This window comes from Aedes aegypti, chromosome 3 (genome assembly GCF_002204515.2).
Source record: "Aedes aegypti strain LVP_AGWG chromosome 3, AaegL5.0 Primary Assembly, whole genome shotgun sequence".
Lineage (NCBI taxonomy): Eukaryota > Metazoa > Arthropoda > Insecta > Diptera > Culicidae > Aedes > Aedes aegypti.
The window spans coordinates 198041930-198064991 of record NC_035109.1 but is presented as its reverse complement, the minus strand read 5'-3'; the positions used below and the strand labels follow the sequence as shown (position 1 = coordinate 198064991).

The 23062-nt window shown below is 42.1% G+C and overlaps 1 protein-coding gene across 2 annotated transcripts in view; it reads left to right on the top strand.

Annotated features, from left to right (window-relative positions):
* LOC5570801 (protein RCC2 homolog) overlaps window positions 1-23062 on the top strand; it is a 61707-nt gene that overhangs the window by 24733 nt on the left and 13912 nt on the right. For both annotated transcript variants that reach the window (XM_001653256.2, XM_021849823.1), the window contains exons 2-5: window positions 744-1075; window positions 1154-1229; window positions 14546-15048; window positions 15110-15204. In XM_001653256.2, coding sequence (XP_001653306.1) covers window positions 752-1075; window positions 1154-1229; window positions 14546-15048; window positions 15110-15204 — 998 coding nt within the window. In that variant the 5' untranslated portion in view covers window positions 744-751. The remainder of the gene's footprint in view (window positions 1-743; window positions 1076-1153; window positions 1230-14545; window positions 15049-15109; window positions 15205-23062) is intronic.

Here is a 23062-nt window from a genome sequence, read left to right as displayed (position 1 = left end):
TGACACCATCCGGGCCTCGAATCAAGTCAGATTTTCAAGGGATCTTTATACCCTTCTTATGATTATGATCTTACGAAGGGTAAGAAAAAAGGTTTAAAAAACAATTAATATCTTTGTACCTAAAACATGAAGAAATAAACGTGTAACATATTTGTACTGATTTTTCTCGAATTAGGCATTTCACGGCGAAATTCTCTCTCTTTCGCTCTTCAATAAAAGTTGAAAACAATGGTGCCAGTACCTGTCAACTCTCAGTATCCCACAGACTCTACGTGTCGGATTGAGTTCATAATTTTGGAAGAAATTCCCATTTCCGTATAATTGTTGCCGTTGTTGTTTGTTGACCTGTCAAAGTTGACAGGTACTGGCACCGTTGTTTTCAGATTTCCCGAAGGAGGGAAAGAGAGCGATTTTCTGATGACGCCACCGTGCAATGGGCAATTACTTAACGTTTTAGCTATCTGTGCTTAAATTTTGGGCAAAATCGCTGAGGTTTTAGTTTTTTTTAACTGGTGTTCGAATCCAGAATATGTTTAATCGCGTCAAATATAGTACGTTTACAATGGTTGTGAATGGATTTCAAAGCATTCATTCGAAGAAGAAAGAGCTTAAATGGGTTTGAAAACAGCTGAGAAATTGATCAACATGTAGACAGTTGAAAACATTAAAATATACTTTTTCCAGTATTATATTGAATGTTGTATAATTTAAGAGAAATTGATTCCAATGGTTTTCTTTCACAGGTGTAGAAATGTCCTCGAAGCGTAAATCAGAACCTGTTAAAACGCTCCCAAAACGAAATAAGAAAAAAGTCGATGATGACTTTGATTCGGATTTAAGCGACGACTATAAAGGAGAGGATCTACCCGTTTCTGAAGTTATTATCCCATCCGATGATTCTATCAATCAAGAAAAGTTACCCGAGGATTTGTTGAAAACTTATGACAAAGAACCAGGAAAGTTACTGATGGCTGGAATGGTTACTTGGGACATGACAGGTCGAAAAGCGCCATCTAAGGGGACGACGAAAATACGACCAGCGCTCAATTCATTCCATCGGTTTACTTCCGAAACGGTAAGTAAACTCAGCTCAACATAGTTAACCAAATTTGAATTTCCATTGTATTGTCTTTCTCTCAAACAATGATTTCAGTATCGTTCAGCAGTAAGTGGATGCAGTTCGGCACACTCTGTGCTTATAACATTGGACAGAAAAGCCTTAGCATTTGGTAAGTGTGTTTTGAGGAGTTGGTACGCGTAAAACTATGTATGACATGAACTGCCCATAAATGCATAACAGTCCCACGTGAGTTTTCGTCAATTTTTAGTTAATTACGGGAAACGTCATTAAATTACACGCACTTTTATGGTATTATAAGAAAATAATACGTTTGTTCTAGAAATGTTAAAAACAACATCGATGTTGTTCTGTCCCACGTCAACGCATGTCAGTCTCGCGACTTGTGCGACAAATTGTGTTGATAAGGAAGTCAAGTAAGCGAAATATACTTATCCACAAATTTTGCCGTAAACCAGATGCAATACAAAGCTATTGGATTTCCTTGGATCGTCTTCTTCGTACTTATAGCGACGCCAATCTTTGAACATCCACTTTTTCCACGCTCCGGTGAATACAGCTGGTTTGCTCTCTTGAATCTAATGCCCAGAGCACCGTGTTAAGATGAATATGGTCTTTCTGCGAGATACACTTAAAATCGACAAGCTTCACTTAGTGCGATAAACGGTGCTTCTTGGCGTTGTATCTCGCATTTAATTATGTTTTTGTTCTCTTGCATTTTTTGGCGAATTCCTCAACGGCCGTATAACTGATACTGTTATGCGTTTATTCTTATACATACATTCAAGAGCAAATAAACATATCAATCACGCGTCCATTTTCCCGTATATTAACTAAATATTTGAGAAAATTAATAAACAAAATGTATTCAGTACTGTAATCAATAGTTCATTGCACCATGTGTGTGTAAATTTGAGTGCGTATTTTCAATTTAATTAGAATAAAAACAGCATAAAAGTGACGCGACTTCTATCGCGTTTTCTTAGGAGCGCTGTTGTGCTAGTGAGTGGGACTGGTATGCATTTACGGGCAGTGAAGGAGGTTGTCTATATTAGATTTGCAGTCCTAAATAATATTTTCGCTTTTATTAATTTTGACTTCCCTAACAAAATTATTATCATAAATAAGCCGTTACATGTTCATTTACTGAAATGAAGACTGTCAAATAACCGAAATATGCACTTAATCATTCTTTATGCGATGAATGGTTCTGAGTGAAAAAATCAGCCATATTTTTTTTTCTCCGATTTGCGTATATATTGCAAATACTATGTTTTCTTTTGATAACGATAGAGCGTGTGTTCAAACCCTTATCTGGTTTGAGCCCTCCCCTTGGTTATGCGACCTTGCCGCGATGGGAGGGCACAATCCTTTAGCCCATTAGATGGACACCAAAGGCGTAACCTGTAGTGGTGGTATCACATTTTGGCATTTTTGCTTAAAGCCGCGTCATAATTTATATGGCATAGACGCACTAATATCTCGGATGTGATCCAACGGACATTCTGCGTCGTTGATAGCATTGATGCTCATTTCAAATAATTAATCTATTCGAAGTGGACATTAATACTTTTCGTGACGATCAGTTTGCCTTTTGCTAACCAGAATGATCCGTAGCCACTCTTACTATTAGCTAGCTAGATACATCGTTTTCATATACGACGTAAGGAATATAACTATGAGGAAAATGACTAGTAGATTCCTACCTTGATACCTTGATGGCTACAGCGTAGCAACACTCCATTGCCGGGCGTATTGTAGAGCTCCATCTTCGTCGGTCTTGGGCGAAACTTCTCCAGTTGCCCCGAACGTTTAGGGTCGCCAGGTCCTCTTCCACTGCGTATTCGTGGGTATTCGTGGTATTCCCCGAAGCCGCCGACCTCTACCTGGTTCCCTGCTGAATATTATTTTCGCAATTCTTTTTTCCGACATTCGCACTAAGTGACCAGCCCACTGAAGTCTGCCGTATTTTACACGCTTGATAATATTCGCATCTTTGTACACATGATATAACTCGTGATTCATGCGTCTGCGCCACACACCATTTTCGAGTTTCCCACCGAGTATTGTCCGCAGCACTTTGCGCTCGAAAACACCGAGAGCTTTCCGGTCTGACTCTTTCAACGTCCACGCTTCGTGCCCGTAGAGAGCCACCGGAAGAATCAATGTTTTATACAGGGCGAATTTTGTTTCCGTTTGCAAGCTGCGGGACCTAAGCTGGTTACGTAGTCCGTAAAAGGCCCTATTCGCAGCCGCAACACGTCTTTTCACTTCGCGGGAAACGTCGTTGTCACATGTCACAAGTGTTCCAAGGTAAACAAATTCTTCAACAAGTTCAAACACATCCCCATCAAACACTACCTCAGCACCTACACCACCTTGCCTGACTCTATATCTACCTGCAACCATGTACTTCGTTTTGGTAGAATTAATGGTCAGGCCTATCCTCGCTGTCTCCCTCTTCAGAGGCACGAAGGCCTCTTCCACTGACCTGCGATCGATTCCAATTAGGTCTATATCGTCCGCAAAGCCTAGGAGCATGTGCGACCTTGTGATAATAGTGCCATTTCTCTGCACGCCAGATCTCCTAATAGCACCCTTGAGTGCAATGTTGAACAGTAAATTCGAAAGTGCGTCTCCCTGCTTCAATCCGTCTAACGTCACGAACGAGGTTGACACCTCGTCTGCGATCCGAACACTTAATTTCGAACCATCCAGCGTAGCACGTATCAGCCTAATTAGTTACGCCGGAAAACCATTTTCAGACATTATCTGCCAAAGCTCATTTCTTTTCACTGAGTCGTACGCCGCCTTGAAATCAATAAACAGATGGTGAGTCTGCAAGTTATACTCCCGGGATTTGTCTAGGATCATTCGCAAGCTAAACATCTGGTCCGTTGTCGAAAACCAGCTTGGTATCCGCCGACGAAGGACTCCTCGAGCGGTCTCAGTCTGTTAAACAGGATGCGCGACAGAATTTTGTACGCCGAATTCAGCAGGGTAATTCCTCTGTAATTGGCACACTCCAGTCTGTGCCCTTTCTTGTAGATAGGGCGGATGAGGCCATCGTCCTTCCATACCTTCAGAAGTACTCGGTGGATCGACTGGTACAGCTGCTCGCTTCCGTGTTTGAGAAGCTCGATCGGGATCTCGTCCTTCCCAGCAGCCTTACAGTTCTTCAGCTCGCTGATAGCCTTTTTAACCTCTCCTATGGTCGGTGGGTCCACAGCTTGATCGTCATCATCTATGTTCATTCTGTTCCTCGCTACATTTCCATTCTCACCGTTCAACAATTGCTGAAAGTGCTCCTTCCACCTGGCAGCCACCGCCGTTTTATCGGTCAGCAAATTCCCTTCTCGGTCATTGCACATGCCGGGCACTGGTACGGTATTGTGCCGCGCACCATTGACCGTTGCATAAAATCTCCGCATATCATTCCGGTTCATGCTTCCTTGAGCGTCAGCTACCACACTTTCTTCGTACTGTCTTTTCTTTCTGCGGTGGATTCGCTTTTCTTCGGCTCTCGCTGCCCTGTACCCCGCTCTCTGTTCTGTCGGGTACCGCCACAAGCATACGGCTTCTGGCGACATTCTTCATGTCTGTCACCCTCTGGCACTCTTCATCGAACCAGTCGTTTCGTCTTCGTCGTTGACTAGTGCCGATCACTTCCCGCGCCGTTGTTGTCACAGCTTCGTGGATAGGGTCCCACTGGCTGTCGACGTCTCCAGCAACGTTGATTCTTCCCAACTGCTCGTCTAGTTGCTGACGGTACTGCGCAGCTACCCCATCAGTCGACAAGCGTTGTATATTGAAGCGCAGCATTCTGTGTGTTGCGGAACTCGTGACGCTGGATAACCGCGCCCGAATTTTAGCTACAACGAGATAATGATCCGAGTCGATTTTAGGGCCTCGGAAGGTCCTGACATCAATGACATCTGAGAAATGTCGCCCATCAACCAGCACGTGGTCTATTTGGGAGCAGGCATCGCCACTCGGGTGTCGCCAGGTGTGTTTGCGGATATTCTTTCGTGCGAAGTATGTACTGCTGATTGCCATCCCTCTAGCAGCAGCGAAGGTTACTAGCCGCAGGCCATTATCATTGGTAACGGAATGAAGGCTTCCGTTCCAATGACGGGTCGGAAGAAATCTTCTTTCCCGATCTGCGCATTTGCGTCGCCGATGACTATCTTGACGTCTTGTTTTGGGCACTCTCCGTAGGCCTTATCCAGGCTCTCATAGAACTCATCCTTCATGTCATCGGGCTTATCGTTCGTTGGCGCATATATGCTGATCAGGCTATAGTTGAAGAACTTGCCCTTCATTCTCAACACACAGATTCGGTCGCTTACCGGTTTCCACCGAATAATTCGCTTCATCTGCTTCCCAATCACTATGAAGCCAACTCCACGTTCTGCTCTGTCACCACCGCTGTAGTAGATGTGGTATTTGAATGAAGTGTTGGCGATGGGGTCCACCGCTCGGAATTCGCGTTCTTCGGTTCTCGGCCAGCGTATTTCCTGGATAGCTGCCACGTTCACGCCGACATTCCGCAGTTCACGAGCCAGGAGCCCAACACGCGCGGGTTCATTCAAAGTTCTCACGTTCCAAGATCCACCTTTCAATCGTTGTCCTTTATTCGTTGCCGGGTCTGTTGCCGTAAAATCAATCCGTTTGCTCTACTTTTGCCTTTCTTGGTTGGTGAAGAGTCTTCGATAGGCCACCTAACCAGGGTTGCGCTACCTACATCGTGCTAGAGGGGCTGCCTCCTCGGTGCTGACACGATACAGCATCGTCCGCTTGTTCTTTACATGATGACCACGGTCATAGCAATCACAACCATCCACCTTTATCAGGGCTTTGGACCTGTAGCTCTGGTTCTCAATAGTTTCTAGTTCTTTTGGACATTATTTATTTTATTTATTTAGTTAACATCTACACAGATAACACTGAATCAACAATTCACGCCACAATACTCGGTTCGTGGCCGCATCTCTCCATCCTCGGTTTTGCCCCACGCTCGCCAAATCGATACGCACTTGATCCGCCCACCTAGCTCGCTGCGCTCCACGCCTTCTTGTACTAACCGGATCCGAAGCGAACACCATCTTTGCAGGGTTGCTGTCCGGCATTCTTGCAACATGCCCTGCCCATCGTATCCTTCCAGATTTGGCCACCTTCTGAATACTGGGTTCGCCGTAGTGTTGGGCGAGCTCGTGGTTCATCCTTCGCCGCCACACACCGTTCTCCTGCACACCGCCGAAGATCGTCCTAAGCACCCGACGTTCGAAGACTCCAAGTGCTTGCAGGTCCTCCTCGAGCATCGTCCACGTTTCATGCCCGTAGAGGACTACCGGCCTTATGAGCGTTTTGTACATGGTGCATTTGGTGCAAGCGTGAATCTTTTTTGACCGCAGCTTCTTCTGGAGGCCATAGTAGGCCCGACTTCCACTGATGATGCGCCTCCGTATTTCACGGCTAACGTTATTGTCAGCCGTCAGCAAGGATCCAAGGTAGACGAACTCGTCGACCACCTCGAAAGTATCCCCGTGTATCGTAACACTGTTACCTAGGCGAGCCCTGTCGCGCTCGGCCCCACCAGCTAGCATGTACTTTGTCTTGGCCGCATTCACCACCAGTCCAACTTTTGCTGCCTCGCGTTTCAGGCGGGTGTACAGGTCTGCCACCTTTTCAAATGTTCGGCCGACGATGTCCATATCATCCGCGAAGCAAACAAATTGACTGGATCTCGTAAAAATCGTACCCCGGCTGTTAAGCCCGGCTCTCCGCATAACACCTTCTAGCGCAATGAGCAATTCTCGCTGAAACCAGTCCGCCATCGGCACCCATCGTTAGAATTCCAATTTTATGTCACTGATCGCTAGTTTTCGATAAAACTTAAGGGTAGTCCTTTTTGTTTTCTCAAATTGGTGGACCCCTCGTACGCCAGCTAGCTAAACAGTTTGCGAAAAAGCCCATTTTTTGATAAATCTTGGCTATTTCTTGACATGATATGTCTCATATTTCGCTTGGAACACATAGCAAACTTAGTGGCATCGTATAGAGAAAGGATATAGCTTTCATTTAAGGTCAAAAAAATTTTGGCAGCCATTTTGAATTTGGCCGCCATCTTGAATTTTGTTAGAAAAATCGATTTTTCACCATTGGCGCACCGCTCGTTTTGAATTCTGAGATCACCATCAAAAAGCTGAGGAAAAATTGCGTAAGATAGGCTACAGAAACTAGGTGAGCAATGGTATTTACCCTATGAAATGAACGATTTTCTAAATCATGTTCTACGATTTTGACGTATATGGCGAGTGCAATCAATGCAAACATCATTTTTTGTACAACAAAGAAACAAGTTTTCAATCCTTTGTGTTATATTCGAGTCGAGTGAATAATAAGAGTATTATTTTGAGTGATAAAATCTAGCGGCCATCTTGGATTTTGACGCCATCTTGATTTTAAGTAGTAGAATTAATTTTTCACCTGGGGGCTGGTTGGTTTCCATCTTCCGTAGTACTGACGAAGGCATTTCCTCCGTTGTCCCGTCCTTCATTGCCTGTGCTCTCAGCGCCATTCAGGTGCTCGTCGAAGTGCTGCCTCCACCTTTCGATCACCTCACGCTCGTCCGTCAGAATGCTCCCATCCTCATCCCTGCACATCTCAGCTCGCGGCACGAAGCCGTTGCGGGATGCGTTGAGCTTCTGATAGAACTTATGCGTTTCTTGAGACCGGCATAGCTGTTCCATATCCTCGCACTCCGTCTCCTCCAGGCGGCGTTTTTTCTCCCGAAAGAGGCGGGTCTGCAGTTGCCGTTTCCGTTTATAGCGTTCCAAGTTCAGCATGGTCCCTTGCTGCAGCATGACCGCCCGCGCTGCATTCTTCTCCTCCAAAACCTCCTGGCACTCCTCGTCGAACCAATCGTTCCGTCGACTCCGTCCCACGTAACCGACGTTGCTCTCAGCTGCATCGTTGATGGCTGCTTTTACTGTTCTTCAGCAGTCCTCAAGAGGGGCTTCGTCCAGCTCACCCTCTTCCGGTAATGCAGCCTCGAGGTGCTGCGCGTATGCCGCTGTGACATCCGGTTGCTTGAGCCGCTCTAGGTCATACCGGGACGGCCGTCGGTACTGTACGTTGTTAACGACGGAGAGTTTCGGGCGCAGTTTGACCATCACCAGATAGTGGTCGGAGTCGATGTTAGCGCCACGATAGGTCCTGACGTCGATAATGTCGGAGAAGAGCCGACCATCAATCAGAACGTGGTCGATTTGCGATTCTGTCTGCTGTGGTGATCTCCAGGTGTATCGGTATGGAAGGCTGTGCTGGAAGTAGGTGCTACGAATGGCCATATTCTTGGAGGCGACAAAATCAATTTGTCGTAGGCCGTTTTCGTTCGTCAGCCGGTGGGCGCTGAACTTTCCAATCGTCGGTCTGAATTCCTCCTCCTAGCCAACCTGAGCGTTTAGATCTCCTATGATGAACTTGACGTCGTGGCTTGGGCAGCTGTCGTACTCGCGTTCGAGCTGCGCGTAAAAAGCGTCTTTATCATCATCAGTGCTTCCGGAGTGAGGGCTGTGCACGTTTATTATGCTGAAGTTGAAGAACCGGCCTTTGATCCTTAACTTGCACATTCTCTCATTGATCGACCACCACCCGACCACGCGCCTCTGCATATCACCCATCACTATAAAAGCTGTTCCCAGCTCATGTGTATTGCCGCAGCTCTGGTAGATGGTATGATTACCTCTAAACGTTCGCACCATTGATCCCTTCCAACACACTTCCTGCAACGCTACGATGCCGAATCCGCGATCCTTCAGCACGTCGGCGAGTATGCTTGTGCTCCCGATGAAGTTGAGAGATTTACAGTTCCACGTACCGAGCTTCCAATCGCTAGTCCCTGTACGTCGCTGTGGTCTTCGCCGATTGTCCCGGTTCGTATTCTCTCGTTGATTATTCCGTTGCTTGATTTTTTTACGGCTGGCTTGCAGGGCCTGACACCAACCCCCTAGATTTCCGGAGGACCATTCCCCCTAAATGTTCGGAGGACCATAGTGCACAGTTTAGCTTAGAGTCCTTCTCTGGCATTCGGGACGATGATCAGCCGCCCCTGACATGGGGAACAGACGCTGTTGTGAGCCGCTCCTAACATGGAGTACAGACGCTCAAGGATTGCAGAAGCAAAATCAAAAGTAAACTCCCCCTTCTTTGTCAGCATATGACCAAAGTTCCCACCGGGGGTTGGTTACCCGATCTTCCCTAAGGTTACTCGTACCCCGGCCAGTACCGCGAGGAGGTAGGGATAGAAGTGCTGGGCAAGAGGCTTTCGGACATGCTACTATGGTGAGCCGTCATGCGCTAGCGGTGTTGACTAGTAGATTCAGTGAGTAGAAATAAGTGGTGACAATCTTATTTTAATATGGTTTTTACATTACCATAACAAGGAATACCTCTTTTGTAACAATGGTTTAAACAATAGAGTGATGCAAATTTTTAAAATTTGGCTCCCCTATGCTTAAACGACTTATATTATGGTAAATAGCACCCTCCCAAAGTTTGAAATGAATCGAAAGAAATTTGACTGTGCACAGGCCATTTCAAGTTTATATGGAGATTACTATGGAATACGCCATCCTTTTGTGTTCAGCCTCTATCTCTTCGTCATAATGTTTTATGGAAAAGTGAAGACAATCTTCTCATGTCAAATCCTTTCAGCTACAACTTTGCTAAACACCACATTTTGATTGGACGTCAGGACAAATTGCTATTCATAATCATAAACTGGGTATTAGAGTGGTTCAAAAAATCGTTTTTGCTCCACACCGCTCATTCGATTCTAGATCAGATTCTGAGTGTCCTCCCAAAGTTTGAGCTCATTTGAATGGAAACTGAGACTGCACAACCCCTTTGAAGTTTATGTGGGAATTACCATGAGAAAAGCAACCAATTCGTTCAATCGGTCATATTGTTTGCCCATGTGCTCTTGGGGATTAGAGCTACGTTGATACTGTGAGATACATTTATCCGCTACAACTTTGCCGAAGACGGTTTTCAAATCGGACGCCTCAGTAATTAGTTATTGATTTATATCCAGTCACAAATTCTTCAGCAGTGCTCATTTAACTACTGAACAGGCAGCATTGCTGCACCTGGCGCGAAAGATAGCACGCACAAATCATGGCTACTATGTTTTACTGCATATACCCAGTGATGCCTGCAAAATATTATGAATTTTTCAAATGTTTGCATGATTTCCAACAATTTTTAGATGAATACACTAGATCCGCATGATTTCCTTTGTCTTATAAAGTTCACGGATGAATGATTGATTTTTCAAATTTTGTCATTTTTCGAGTCGATTTTTTACTGATGGGGTGATATGAGCACCCCATTTTTGATTGCAAAATAATCTCATATAATCTAAAAATTCAATTATGTTGTTACTACACTTGAAAATTATTACTATTTATAAATACTCCGTGCAAGAAGATATACTTTTTTAAGAACATTTTAATAGTCAAACATCATCATTCTGAAATGATGAAATTTAAAAGAGCCATTCGGGGCAATATGGGCAGTTTTTTCGAACATCATTTATTTAATTTTCTTTGAGTTTTTAACACTGACTTATAATATGGCTACTGCTTCATTTCCTCATCAGCTTTGGGGTTGCATGTTATTTCAGATGAAATTTCAAGAATTTATGCAGTTTTCAAGGGGTGCTCATTTCACCCCATTGGCCAAACCGCCCCGACTACCCCTACCTATTCAACAATATGAGGACGGTTCAGATTTCTTGTTTAGTTACGAAACTACAGGTTGTCAAAGTAAGGGCCTGTAAAGGGATTTTTTTGAGATGTAGCTTGTTGGCCACAATGATCAAATCCGGAGGGTTTCTGAAACTAGACATTTCAAGCGTATGGTAGAATAAGGGCGTAAGTCGCATGATCGATTTCTCTTCATCTTCTGTGAATGTGTGAAAACAAGATGCAAGTTGGATAGATTTCTTTCACCTCAGACCGCTTGGCAGCGATGCAATCTCGCGTCCTAAGGTGAAACAATTCTAACCAACTTGCATCTTGTCACCTTTATTCACAGAAGAGAGGATCGATGAAGAGAAATCGATCATGCGACTTACGCCCTTATTCTAGCACACGCTCTAGCACAGTGCTCTGGGGTCATAAGGACTGTTCATTTTATAAAGTGGACACTTTGTGCATGCTGTATCTTTTTATTTATCAATGAAATTTCAATCGGTTTTTTGCACATCGTTCGACTAGTATTGTACAATGTTGTGATAATAAAAATTCTCCAAAATAATGATATTTCACACGAATATGGAACAACGATTAGAACGGTCGATTTTTGGAGGTTATCAAAATCAATGGTTGTTGAAAATTGGCTGGAAAATTCGATAATTTATATTTTTTATTTTCAAAAAAGGCTTGTTCTTCGAAAGCATCATCAATCAAGCCTGATGGAACAAATCATGTTATTTATGGAGCAATAATTTTACAGATATAATAAAATCGTTTTTCCCGTATGTTTTTAAAGAAAAATATTTTAAATTTGAAGGGAATTGATATGAGTAGAATTTTTTGGTTAAAAGTACGTCCTGACGGAAGTGCTAATATAGTATTTATATGAAAAATAACTTACGCTTTCATAGAGTTACTTATTAAGTCCCCACGTCACATTTAAAGCACAATAGAAACACAATTGCTTTATTCTTAGAAGACCTATGAAAGTACATTGACAATCAGAAACAGGGAATTTAGTAAAATTATACTTAAGACTGTAAAATTTATACTTAAGACTGTGGTTTAAACTCACGATTTAGCTCTCGTTTATACAAATATAGTTTCATTAGTAATCCAAACTAGGGTTTCAATGCTAGTAATGGACCTGAGCTGAAATTCAATCTCGCCGCTTTTCTGCAATGATATCTCAGACGGATATACGTGTTTTGAAGTCCAACAACAAGTTCAATGTTTTTACTTCATAGTACGCCTATGATTTGATTCCCATGTAATCTGGCTGGCTGCCGACGTGCCTATTATGGACCCACCTGGAAATGCGTATTATGGACCCCCTTGTGTGGTTTCATTTACAAAATTGTTCCAATGTCTGTATCTATGCGTCTCGAATCAAATATTTTGCCTGAAACTGTTGATTAACAATGCAAGCGATGTTCCCCCGGGGGATTTTCATAGGAAAAAGGTTGCTTTTAGTGTTATTTTTATGTTTTTATGTAGGGGGTCCATAATACGCAAAGGGTCCATAACCGGCATCGACTCCCTAGTTTTGAACACGCTTTTTACTTTTTTCTTTTGTTGGTAGTGAAAGGATTGTGGACGGGGTTGGTGGTCTGATGGCTACCGCTTCTGCTTCATATTCAGAAGGTCATGGGTTCAATCCCAGGCCCGTCCCTTTCCTCGTACTTTGTAGTTGTATATCTCTCACTTGCTTCTATCTTCCATTCTAAATATATCACACTCAAACTATTCGTTCATAGCAAACGCTAGAACCAGAGACGGACAAGAAACCGTTTCCCTAACGCCTCCTACTTCCACGCGCACGCCTTTCTTACGCCTGATACATAGGCAGTCTGCTAACCACAAAAGCAAACCTCTCTGCCATGCCTTTCCCCCAATCCATACACTCCCGCATGAACTGACGTGGATGCAGTGGAATATACGGTCTACGTGGGAGTCAGTTCAATGCATCATCAATTCCTCCCCCTTCCCCTCATTGGTCTGCATTCTGACGTGGCAGGTGCCATTGTTGCTTAAAAATAGAAGATCACCAGCACTTATACACTGAGGATGCCTGTTAGTCCCAAGCAGTCATTCGGTTGGTTCCTTGTGTAAGTGCAGCTGATCTGGCGATACTGGAGTGCATCCACGGGCGGCCAATCAAGCTCAAGCTCAAGCTCAAGCTCAAGTTGGTAGTGAAAGGATTGTGTATCAGCAAACTTGGCCATAAATGGGTAAATCACTAAAGTTACCTAATGTCAGAGAATGGTGGAATATAATTGATTTTTTTAAAGCTATACCTTTAGTAGAATAGTAAAGGATACAAACATACAATTTGTTCATAAAAATTAGGATTTTTGTTTTGCGAAAAATAATGTTAAACTTTGACGAACAGCTTTTCTTAGGAGTTTTTGGAAAACTATTTAGCTCTTCAAACAAAAGCATTTTGTAAGATCTTATATATTCATAGCATTGTAGAATAATATAGTTGAACGATACACAGAAAACCGATTACGATTTTATCAATAAATAAAAAAGATATAGCATAAACAAATTGTCTACTTTATAAAATGGACAGTCCTTATTGACCCCAAATACAGACAAAGGGTTAACTGAGATCTTTCCTTGCTGAAGTTGCCAGTTTTCGCATTCGTATACCATGTGGCAGGTACTCTTTACCAAGGGAAGTCAAGAAAATTTCCATTAAGATCCTGGACCGATCGGGAATCGAATCCAGACACCTTCAGCATGGCTTTGCTTTGTAGCCGTGGACTCTAACCACTTGGCTAAGGAAGGCGCGACCGCCTGCAAAGGATTAAACACTCAGTTTTGAAAAAATCGCGTGGAATAGAACTTCATCTGTAGTATAATAGACTGTTTGACTTAACCCTCTAATACCGTTGGCTTTAGCCGGGATACCTTTTAAAGTGTTATGTATTTTTTCTTATTTCGTAAAACAAAATGATTTTGGTTTAAACCATGGGCTATAACACGCATATTAGTAATGTATAATACGACTTTTGACACATCATCTCAACTTTTGACACATCTACATTTTAAAAAATTATTTTATTTTCTAACATGTATCTAATTTAACTTGTAATACAAAAATTAGTATATTTCATATTTTTCTACAATCAACAATCACTGAAGAATTGAAACAATTTCCAATCGATTTTTCCATTACTTACACGGGAAATAATATAAGTGTCAGCAAAAAATAAGAATTTTTAATTTTCCAGGACTGCAAAAATTTTTTACCAATAATCGGTACGCATTAGAGGCTTCAAGAAGAAATGAAAAAGGATAGGAATGTTCAAAAATAAAAATTAGAAAAATCTAAGACTAAAATTCATAAATTTGCGAACAAAAATAAATCATTGTCCAAAACGTGTTTAGATCGATTTTAGATAGCGAAAATGATATTTGAAACGAAAATAAAAATTTGGGTATTAGAGGCTTAACAATTTCCGTCATATTTTTCGAATCATTACATCAATCAATGCTGTGAATTTGAGTTGATCAAAATTAAATTTCTCAATGCAAAAAATCGCAATTTGTCCCTCAATATCCTGTTTCAGAAATACTTAGCCGCTACCTCTTGCCTTTATTGTGTTTACAAATTCACTGAATTCAAATCCGATTTTTTGTTTGCACAATTTTGCACTACTTCAATTATTGTTTTATTTTTGTTTAATCCATATTTTAGGACGTAATCAGTTTGGTCAGTTGGGCCAATCTGAGTTGAGAACATTCGAAAAGCCAACACCTGTTACTGGACTGGAAGAAGTAAATGTCATTCAAGCAGCTTGTGGACGGAATCATACATTATTTTTAAGTGACACCGGAGTCGTGTACGCATGTGGCGACAATAAGAGCGGTCAATGTGGTGTTGGTAATACACAACCGACAATATTGAAAGCGACCCGATTAAACTATGCTGGCCCCCCAATAATTAAAGTCGCTTGCGGTGCTGAATTTTCAATGATATTAGACATAAAAGGTAACGTGTACTCCTTTGGGTTGCCTGAATATGGACAGCTGGGACATAATACAGAGGGAAAGTATTTCGTCACGTCCACAAAAATGTCATTTCATTTTGAAACTTCCCCGAAGAAAATTGTATTGTATGTTGAAAAGACTAAAGATGGACATGTAACTCCGATAGATGACGTTAAAATTGTAGACTTCAGTTGCGGTAACAATCACACGGTATTTGCTGGTATAGATTCATGATGATGATGATGTATGTTAAGATTACTTGTATTTTCAGGTTGCAATTGATTCTAAGAATAGAGCGTTCAGTTGGGGATTTGGAGGAATTGGTCGCCTTGGACATGCTGAACAAAAAGACGAGATGGTACCCAGGTAAATACTAATCTATGCGTACATTGCTCTGGACTGGAATATAGAATAAGTTTAAACCAGTTTGAAATTTTGTTTTTCAGTTGTTTTGCACTGACACAGCTGAAAAAGTATCAGTATACTTTATGCATGTAAGCGCGTACAGTCATACTTTTTAAAGTCAATATAAACTATCAAGACTGAGTTTTATCACTTTGAAATGCAAGCTGAAAAGTCATGATTGTTGCCAAAACGAATGACGGGCTACTTAGCCTTAAGAATTTTACTACAAAATCTGTATTATGTTTCTACCCTCCCCTTGGTTATGCGACCTTGCCGCGATGGGAGGGCATAATCCATTAGCCCATATGATGGAAACCAAAGGCGTAACCTGTAGTAGTGGTATGACATTTTGGCATTTTTTGCTTAAAGCCGCGTCATAATTCATATGGCATAGACGCAATAATATCTCGGATGTGATCCAACGGACATTCTGCGTCATTGATAGAGTTGATGCCCATTTCAAATAATTAATCTATTCGAAGTGGACATTAATACTATTGGTGACGTTCAGTTTGCCTTTTGCTAACCAGAATGATCCGTAGCCACTCTTACTATTAGCTAGCTAGATACATCGTTATCATATACGACGTAGGGAATATTTAGGAACTCTTAGGAAAATGACTAGTAGATTCACTGAGTAGAAATAAGTGGCGACAATCTTATTTTAATATGGTTTTTACATTGCCATAATAAGAAATACCTCTTTTGTAACAGCGGTATAAATAATCTAATTCCAGCTTCATTTTCGCAAAATTTACAGGTAGAAAGTAGGCGTTGTGAAGCATTGCATTTTCCACCGAAAAGTGAATCTTGTAGGAGACTGTAATAGAATCCTAAGGTAACTTTACTCTTCAATATACACTATAAAAATGACTATGGAAAGTAAGACGCTGAGATCGATCATTAGGGCACACTTGCTAGTTTCGAAAAATTGTTGAACAGACAAGGAAAGCGACTTTTTTCTTTAAGGATATATGAACGTAATGACCAATAAATACTTTTAACAACAAAAAATGAAATTAACTAGAACTACTACTAAACAGCCTAATTTTGTTAAGACTTGACGACACTTGACATTTAAGACTCTAATCTTACGTAAAAGACAATAGTAATCAGAATAGCACTTGAATGAAAAATTATTCAAAACCATTTCCACTAGACAGTATTAGTAATGCACTACTATTTCAAACAAATTCTAATGGAGCTGCTGATTTTCATAATGCTTCCTTTTCTCAGAAGCAAGGGAATATGGGTACTTTTCAAAAACTACCACGTCACAATACTAATAAAAAACAGTGTTCATGTGGGCGCCATTGCCTAGTCCGTCTGAGTATTGAGCAGCTCCAACTGAATACCATACAAAAAAAAAAAAAATCTGTATTATGTTTCTATCCCCTGCCCTGGATCATAGGGTTTGACGGTGTCAATGTGAAGGTGCACCATAAAATAATATTCGTTTGTGAAATATAGGGAGTCGATGCCAGTTATGGACCCTTTGCGTATTATGGACCCCCTAGAGAAAAACATAAAATTAACACTCAAAGCAACCTTATTTCTATAAAAATCCACCGGGAGAACTTTGGTTGCATTGTTAGTCAGCAGTTTCAGGCAACATATTTGGTTTAATGTGCATAAATACAGATATTCGAACAGTTTTGTAAATGAAACCAAACCAGAGACTGCCCCTCTTTGCACAACAGTCCCATGTTGGAAAACGACAAACTGAGAAAAAGACGATTGAAATGTGGAAACAATTTCGCTCCATTTTGAGTCTCTATTTGGCCTAAAATGTGTTAAATTTCTACATATCACTGTTTGTTGAGTACACGGAAAAAACTAATAAATTTCTTTTGAATTTAAGTTGAAAATTTGCTTTAAAGTACACAAAAATCGTAGCGAGACTGTTATGCGATTATATACAATATAATATACAAATGTATTTGCATACCAGTCCCATCATGTTCATCCGCTCGTTCGACAACTACTAAAACACTCATTGTTATTAATGCACTGGTTGTTTTATTTGCTATTTATGTTCCTTGGACGTAAAAAAATAGTTATTGTAGTACAGTCAACTCTCCGTAACTCGATATTAAGGCGACTATCGAGTTAGGGAAATAAAATCGTGTTAAAAAACACAAAATCAGGGTAATTTTGGGTCAAGGGACCATCGAGGTATCCATGAAAACCCACATTTACTACAAATTCTATAACTCGATATCGAGCGAGTTACGCATAGTATACTGTATGTCCATGGATGAATCACCAGATAAAAAAACATCGGATTGAATAACAACTACCGAAAAGCTAAACATTACATATAATTTGCAATTGGATTAGATGGACAAATTGATGTGAAGATTTGCGAAAAAGTTACACGTCTTCTCAGTGAGAATCGAACTCACGACTCCCCGATCTCTAGTTGGGGCGCGTTAACCACTACGCCATGAGAGGACTCATGAACGCAGAAGTTAACCTGAATTCGATTTCAGCTCAATAATCACGTGGTCCTCTTTCGCAAAGTGCACCTCTTTCGGAAGAATTAGATGCCCATCCAAACACAACGCTTTCTATATATATCCAATGCCTAGCCCGAGAGCGCATTGTTTTTTAGATATAGGAATAGCACACTACACTAGCCAGCAACTGCGCTGGCTGAGGTTTCTATTGTGTGGGCTTCCAATGGGTCGCGACGTTCTCAAACGACCGGTTACGGAACATGAGTCCGTTGCTCGATAAATACTTGTTTTAATTATGAATCGTGGTTTACGGCCAACCAGCCGAGTGGAAGTTTAACAACTACCGAAAAGCTAAACATTACATATAATTTGCAATTGGATTAGATGGACAAATTGATGTGAAGATTTGCGAAAAAGTTACACGTCTTCTCAGTGAGAATCGAACTCACGACTCCCCGATCTCTAGTTGGGGCGCGTTAACCACTACGCCATGAGAGGACTCATGAACGCAGAAGTTAACCTGAATTCGATTTCAGCTCAATAATCACGTGGTCCTCTTTCGCAAAGTGCACCTCTTTCGGAAGAATTAGATGCCCATCCAAACACAACGCTTTCTATATATATCCAATGCCTAGCCCGAGAGCGCATTGTTTTTTAGATATAGGAATAGCACACTACACTAGCCAGCAACTGCGCTGGCTGAGGTTTCTATTGTGTGGGCTTCCAATGGGTCGCGACGTTCTCAAACGACCGGTTACGGAACATGAGTCCGTTGCTCGATAAATACTTGTTTTAATTATGAATCGTGGTTTACGGCCAACCAGCCGAGTGGAAGTTTAACAACTACCGAAAAGCTAAACATTACATATAATTTGCAATTGGATTAGATGGACAAATTGATGTGAAGATTTGCGAAAAAGTTACACGTCTTCTCAGTGAGAATCGAACTCACGACTCCCCGATCTCTAGTTGGGGCGCGTTAACCACTACGCCATGAGAGGACTCATGAACGCAGAAGTTAACCTGAATTCGATTTCAGCTCAATAATCACGTGGTCCTCTTTCGCAAAGTGCACCTCTTTCGGAAGAATTAGATGCCCATCCAAACACAACGCTTTCTATATATATCCAATGCCTAGCCCGAGAGCGCATTGTTTTTTAGATATAGGAATAGCACACTACACTAGCCAGCAACTGCGCTGGCTGAGGTTTCTATTGTGTGGGCTTCCAATGGGTCGCGACGTTCTCAAACGACCGGTTACGGAACATGAGTCCGTTGCTCGATAAATACTTGTTTTAATTATGAATCGTGGTTTACGGCCAACCAGCCGAGTGGAAGTTTAACAACTACCGAAAAGCTAAACATTACATATAATTTGCAATTGGATTAGATGGACAAATTGATGTGAAGATTTGCGAAAAAGTTACACGTCTTCTCAGTGAGAATCGAACTCACGACTCCCCGATCTCTAGTTGGGGCGCGTTAACCACTACGCCATGAGAGGACTCATGAACGCAGAAGTTAACCTGAATTCGATTTCAGCTCAATAATCACGTGGTCCTCTTTCGCAAAGTGCACCTCTTTCGGAAGAATTAGATGCCCATCCAAACACAACGCTTTCTATATATATCCAATGCCTAGCCCGAGAGCGCATTGTTTTTTAGATATAGGAATAGCACACTACACTAGCCAGCAACTGCGCTGGCTGAGGTTTCTATTGTGTGGGCTTCCAATGGGTCGCGACGTTCTCAAACGACCGGTTACGGAACATGAGTCCGTTGCTCGATAAATACTTGTTTTAATTATGAATCGTGGTTTACGGCCAACCAGCCGAGTGGAAGTTTAACAACTACCGAAAAGCTAAACATTACATATAATTTGCAATTGGATTAGATGGACAAATTGATGTGAAGATTTGCGAAAAAGTTACACGTCTTCTCAGTGAGAATCGAACTCACGACTCCCCGATCTCTAGTTGGGGCGCGTTAACCACTACGCCATGAGAGGACTCATGAACGCAGAAGTTAACCTGAATTCGATTTCAGCTCAATAATCACGTGGTCCTCTTTCGCAAAGTGCACCTCTTTCGGAAGAATTAGATGCCCATCCAAACACAACGCTTTCTATATATATCCAATGCCTAGCCCGAGAGCGCATTGTTTTTTAGATATAGGAATAGCACACTACACTAGCCAGCAACTGCGCTGGCTGAGGTTTCTATTGTGTGGGCTTCCAATGGGTCGCGACGTTCTCAAACGACCGGTTACGGAACATGAGTCCGTTGCTCGATAAATACTTGTTTTAATTATGAATCGTGGTTTACGGCCAACCAGCCGAGTGGAAGTTTAACAACTACCGAAAAGCTAAACATTACATATAATTTGCAATTGGATTAGATGGACAAATTGATGTGAAGATTTGCGAAAAAGTTACACGTCTTCTCAGTGAGAATCGAACTCACGACTCCCCGATCTCTAGTTGGGGCGCGTTAACCACTACGCCATGAGAGGACTCATGAACGCAGAAGTTAACCTGAATTCGATTTCAGCTCAATAATCACGTGGTCCTCTTTCGCAAAGTGCACCTCTTTCGGAAGAATTAGATGCCCATCCAAACACAACGCTTTCTATATATATCCAATGCCTAGCCCGAGAGCGCATTGTTTTTTAGATATAGGAATAGCACACTACACTAGCCAGCAACTGCGCTGGCTGAGGTTTCTATTGTGTGGGCTTCCAATGGGTCGCGACGTTCTCAAACGACCGGTTACGGAACATGAGTCCGTTGCTCGATAAATACTTGTTTTAATTATGAATCGTGGTTTACGGCCAACCAGCCGAGTGGAAGTTTAACAACTACCGAAAAGCTAAACATTACATATAATTTGCAATTGGATTAGATGGACAAATTGATGTGAAGATTTGCGAAAAAGTTACACGTCTTCTCAGTGAGAATCGAACTCACGACTCCCCGATCTCTAGTTGGGGCGCGTTAACCACTACGCCATGAGAGGACTCATGAACGCAGAAGTTAACCTGAATTCGATTTCAGCTCAATAATCACGTGGTCCTCTTTCGCAAAGTGCACCTCTTTCGGAAGAATTAGATGCCCATCCAAACACAACGCTTTCTATATATATCCAATGCCTAGCCCGAGAGCGCATTGTTTTTTAGATATAGGAATAGCACACTACACTAGCCAGCAACTGCGCTGGCTGAGGTTTCTATTGTGTGGGCTTCCAATGGGTCGCGACGTTCTCAAACGACCGGTTACGGAACATGAGTCCGTTGCTCGATAAATACTTGTTTTAATTATGAATCGTGGTTTACGGCCAACCAGCCGAGTGGAAGTTTAACAACTACCGAAAAGCTAAACATTACATATAATTTGCAATTGGATTAGATGGACAAATTGATGTGAAGATTTGCGAAAAAGTTACACGTCTTCTCAGTGAGAATCGAACTCACGACTCCCCGATCTCTAGTTGGGGCGCGTTAACCACTACGCCATGAGAGGACTCATGAACGCAGAAGTTAACCTGAATTCGATTTCAGCTCAATAATCACGTGGTCCTCTTTCGCAAAGTGCACCTCTTTCGGAAGAATTAGATGCCCATCCAAACACAACGCTTTCTATATATATCCAATGCCTAGCCCGAGAGCGCATTGTTTTTTAGATATAGGAATAGCACACTACACTAGCCAGCAACTGCGCTGGCTGAGGTTTCTATTGTGTGGGCTTCCAATGGGTCGCGACGTTCTCAAACGACCGGTTACGGAACATGAGTCCGTTGCTCGATAAATACTTGTTTTAATTATGAATCGTGGTTTACGGCCAACCAGCCGAGTGGAAGTTTAACAACTACCGAAAAGCTAAACATTACATATAATTTGCAATTGGATTAGATGGACAAATTGATGTGAAGATTTGCGAAAAAGTTACACGTCTTCTCAGTGAGAATCGAACTCACGACTCCCCGATCTCTAGTTGGGGCGCGTTAACCACTACGCCATGAGAGGACTCATGAACGCAGAAGTTAACCTGAATTCGATTTCAGCTCAATAATCACGTGGTCCTCTTTCGCAAAGTGCACCTCTTTCGGAAGAATTAGATGCCCATCCAAACACAACGCTTTCTATATATATCCAATGCCTAGCCCGAGAGCGCATTGTTTTTTAGATATAGGAATAGCACACTACACTAGCCAGCAACTGCGCTGGCTGAGGTTTCTATTGTGTGGGCTTCCAATGGGTCGCGACGTTCTCAAACGACCGGTTACGGAACATGAGTCCGTTGCTCGATAAATACTTGTTTTAATTATGAATCGTGGTTTACGGCCAACCAGCCGAGTGGAAGTTTAACAACTACCGAAAAGCTAAACATTACATATAATTTGCAATTGGATTAGATGGACAAATTGATGTGAAGATTTGCGAAAAAGTTACACGTCTTCTCAGTGAGAATCGAACTCACGACTCCCCGATCTCTAGTTGGGGCGCGTTAACCACTACGCCATGAGAGGACTCATGAACGCAGAAGTTAACCTGAATTCGATTTCAGCTCAATAATCACGTGGTCCTCTTTCGCAAAGTGCACCTCTTTCGGAAGAATTAGATGCCCATCCAAACACAACGCTTTCTATATATATCCAATGCCTAGCCCGAGAGCGCATTGTTTTTTAGATATAGGAATAGCACACTACACTAGCCAGCAACTGCGCTGGCTGAGTGTAGTGTGCTATTCCTATATCTAAAAAACAATGCGCTCTCGGGCTAGGCATTGGATATATATAGAAAGCGTTGTGTTTGGATGGGCATCTAATTCTTCCGAAAGAGGTGCACTTTGCGAAAGAGGACCACGTGATTATTGAGCTGAAATCGAATTCAGGTTAACTTCTGCGTTCATGAGTCCTCTCATGGCGTAGTGGTTAACGCGCCCCAACTAGAGATCGGGGAGTCGTGAGTTCGATTCTCACTGAGAAGACGTGTAACTTTTTCGCAAATCTTCACATCAATTTGTCCATCTAATCCAATTGCAAATTATATGTAATGTTTAGCTTTTCGGTAGTTGTTAAACTTCCACTCGGCTGGTTGGCCGTAAACCACGATTCATAATTAAAACAAGTATTTATCGAGCAACGGACTCATGTTCCGTAACCGGTCGTTTGAGAACGTCGCGACCCATTGGAAGCCCACACAATAGAAACCTCAGCCAGCGCAGTTGCTGGCTAGTGTAGTGTGCTATTCCTATATCTAAAAAACAATGCGCTCTCGGGCTAGGCATTGGATATATATAGAAAGCGTTGTGTTTGGATGGGCATCTAATTCTTCCGAAAGAGGTGCACTTTGCGAAAGAGGACC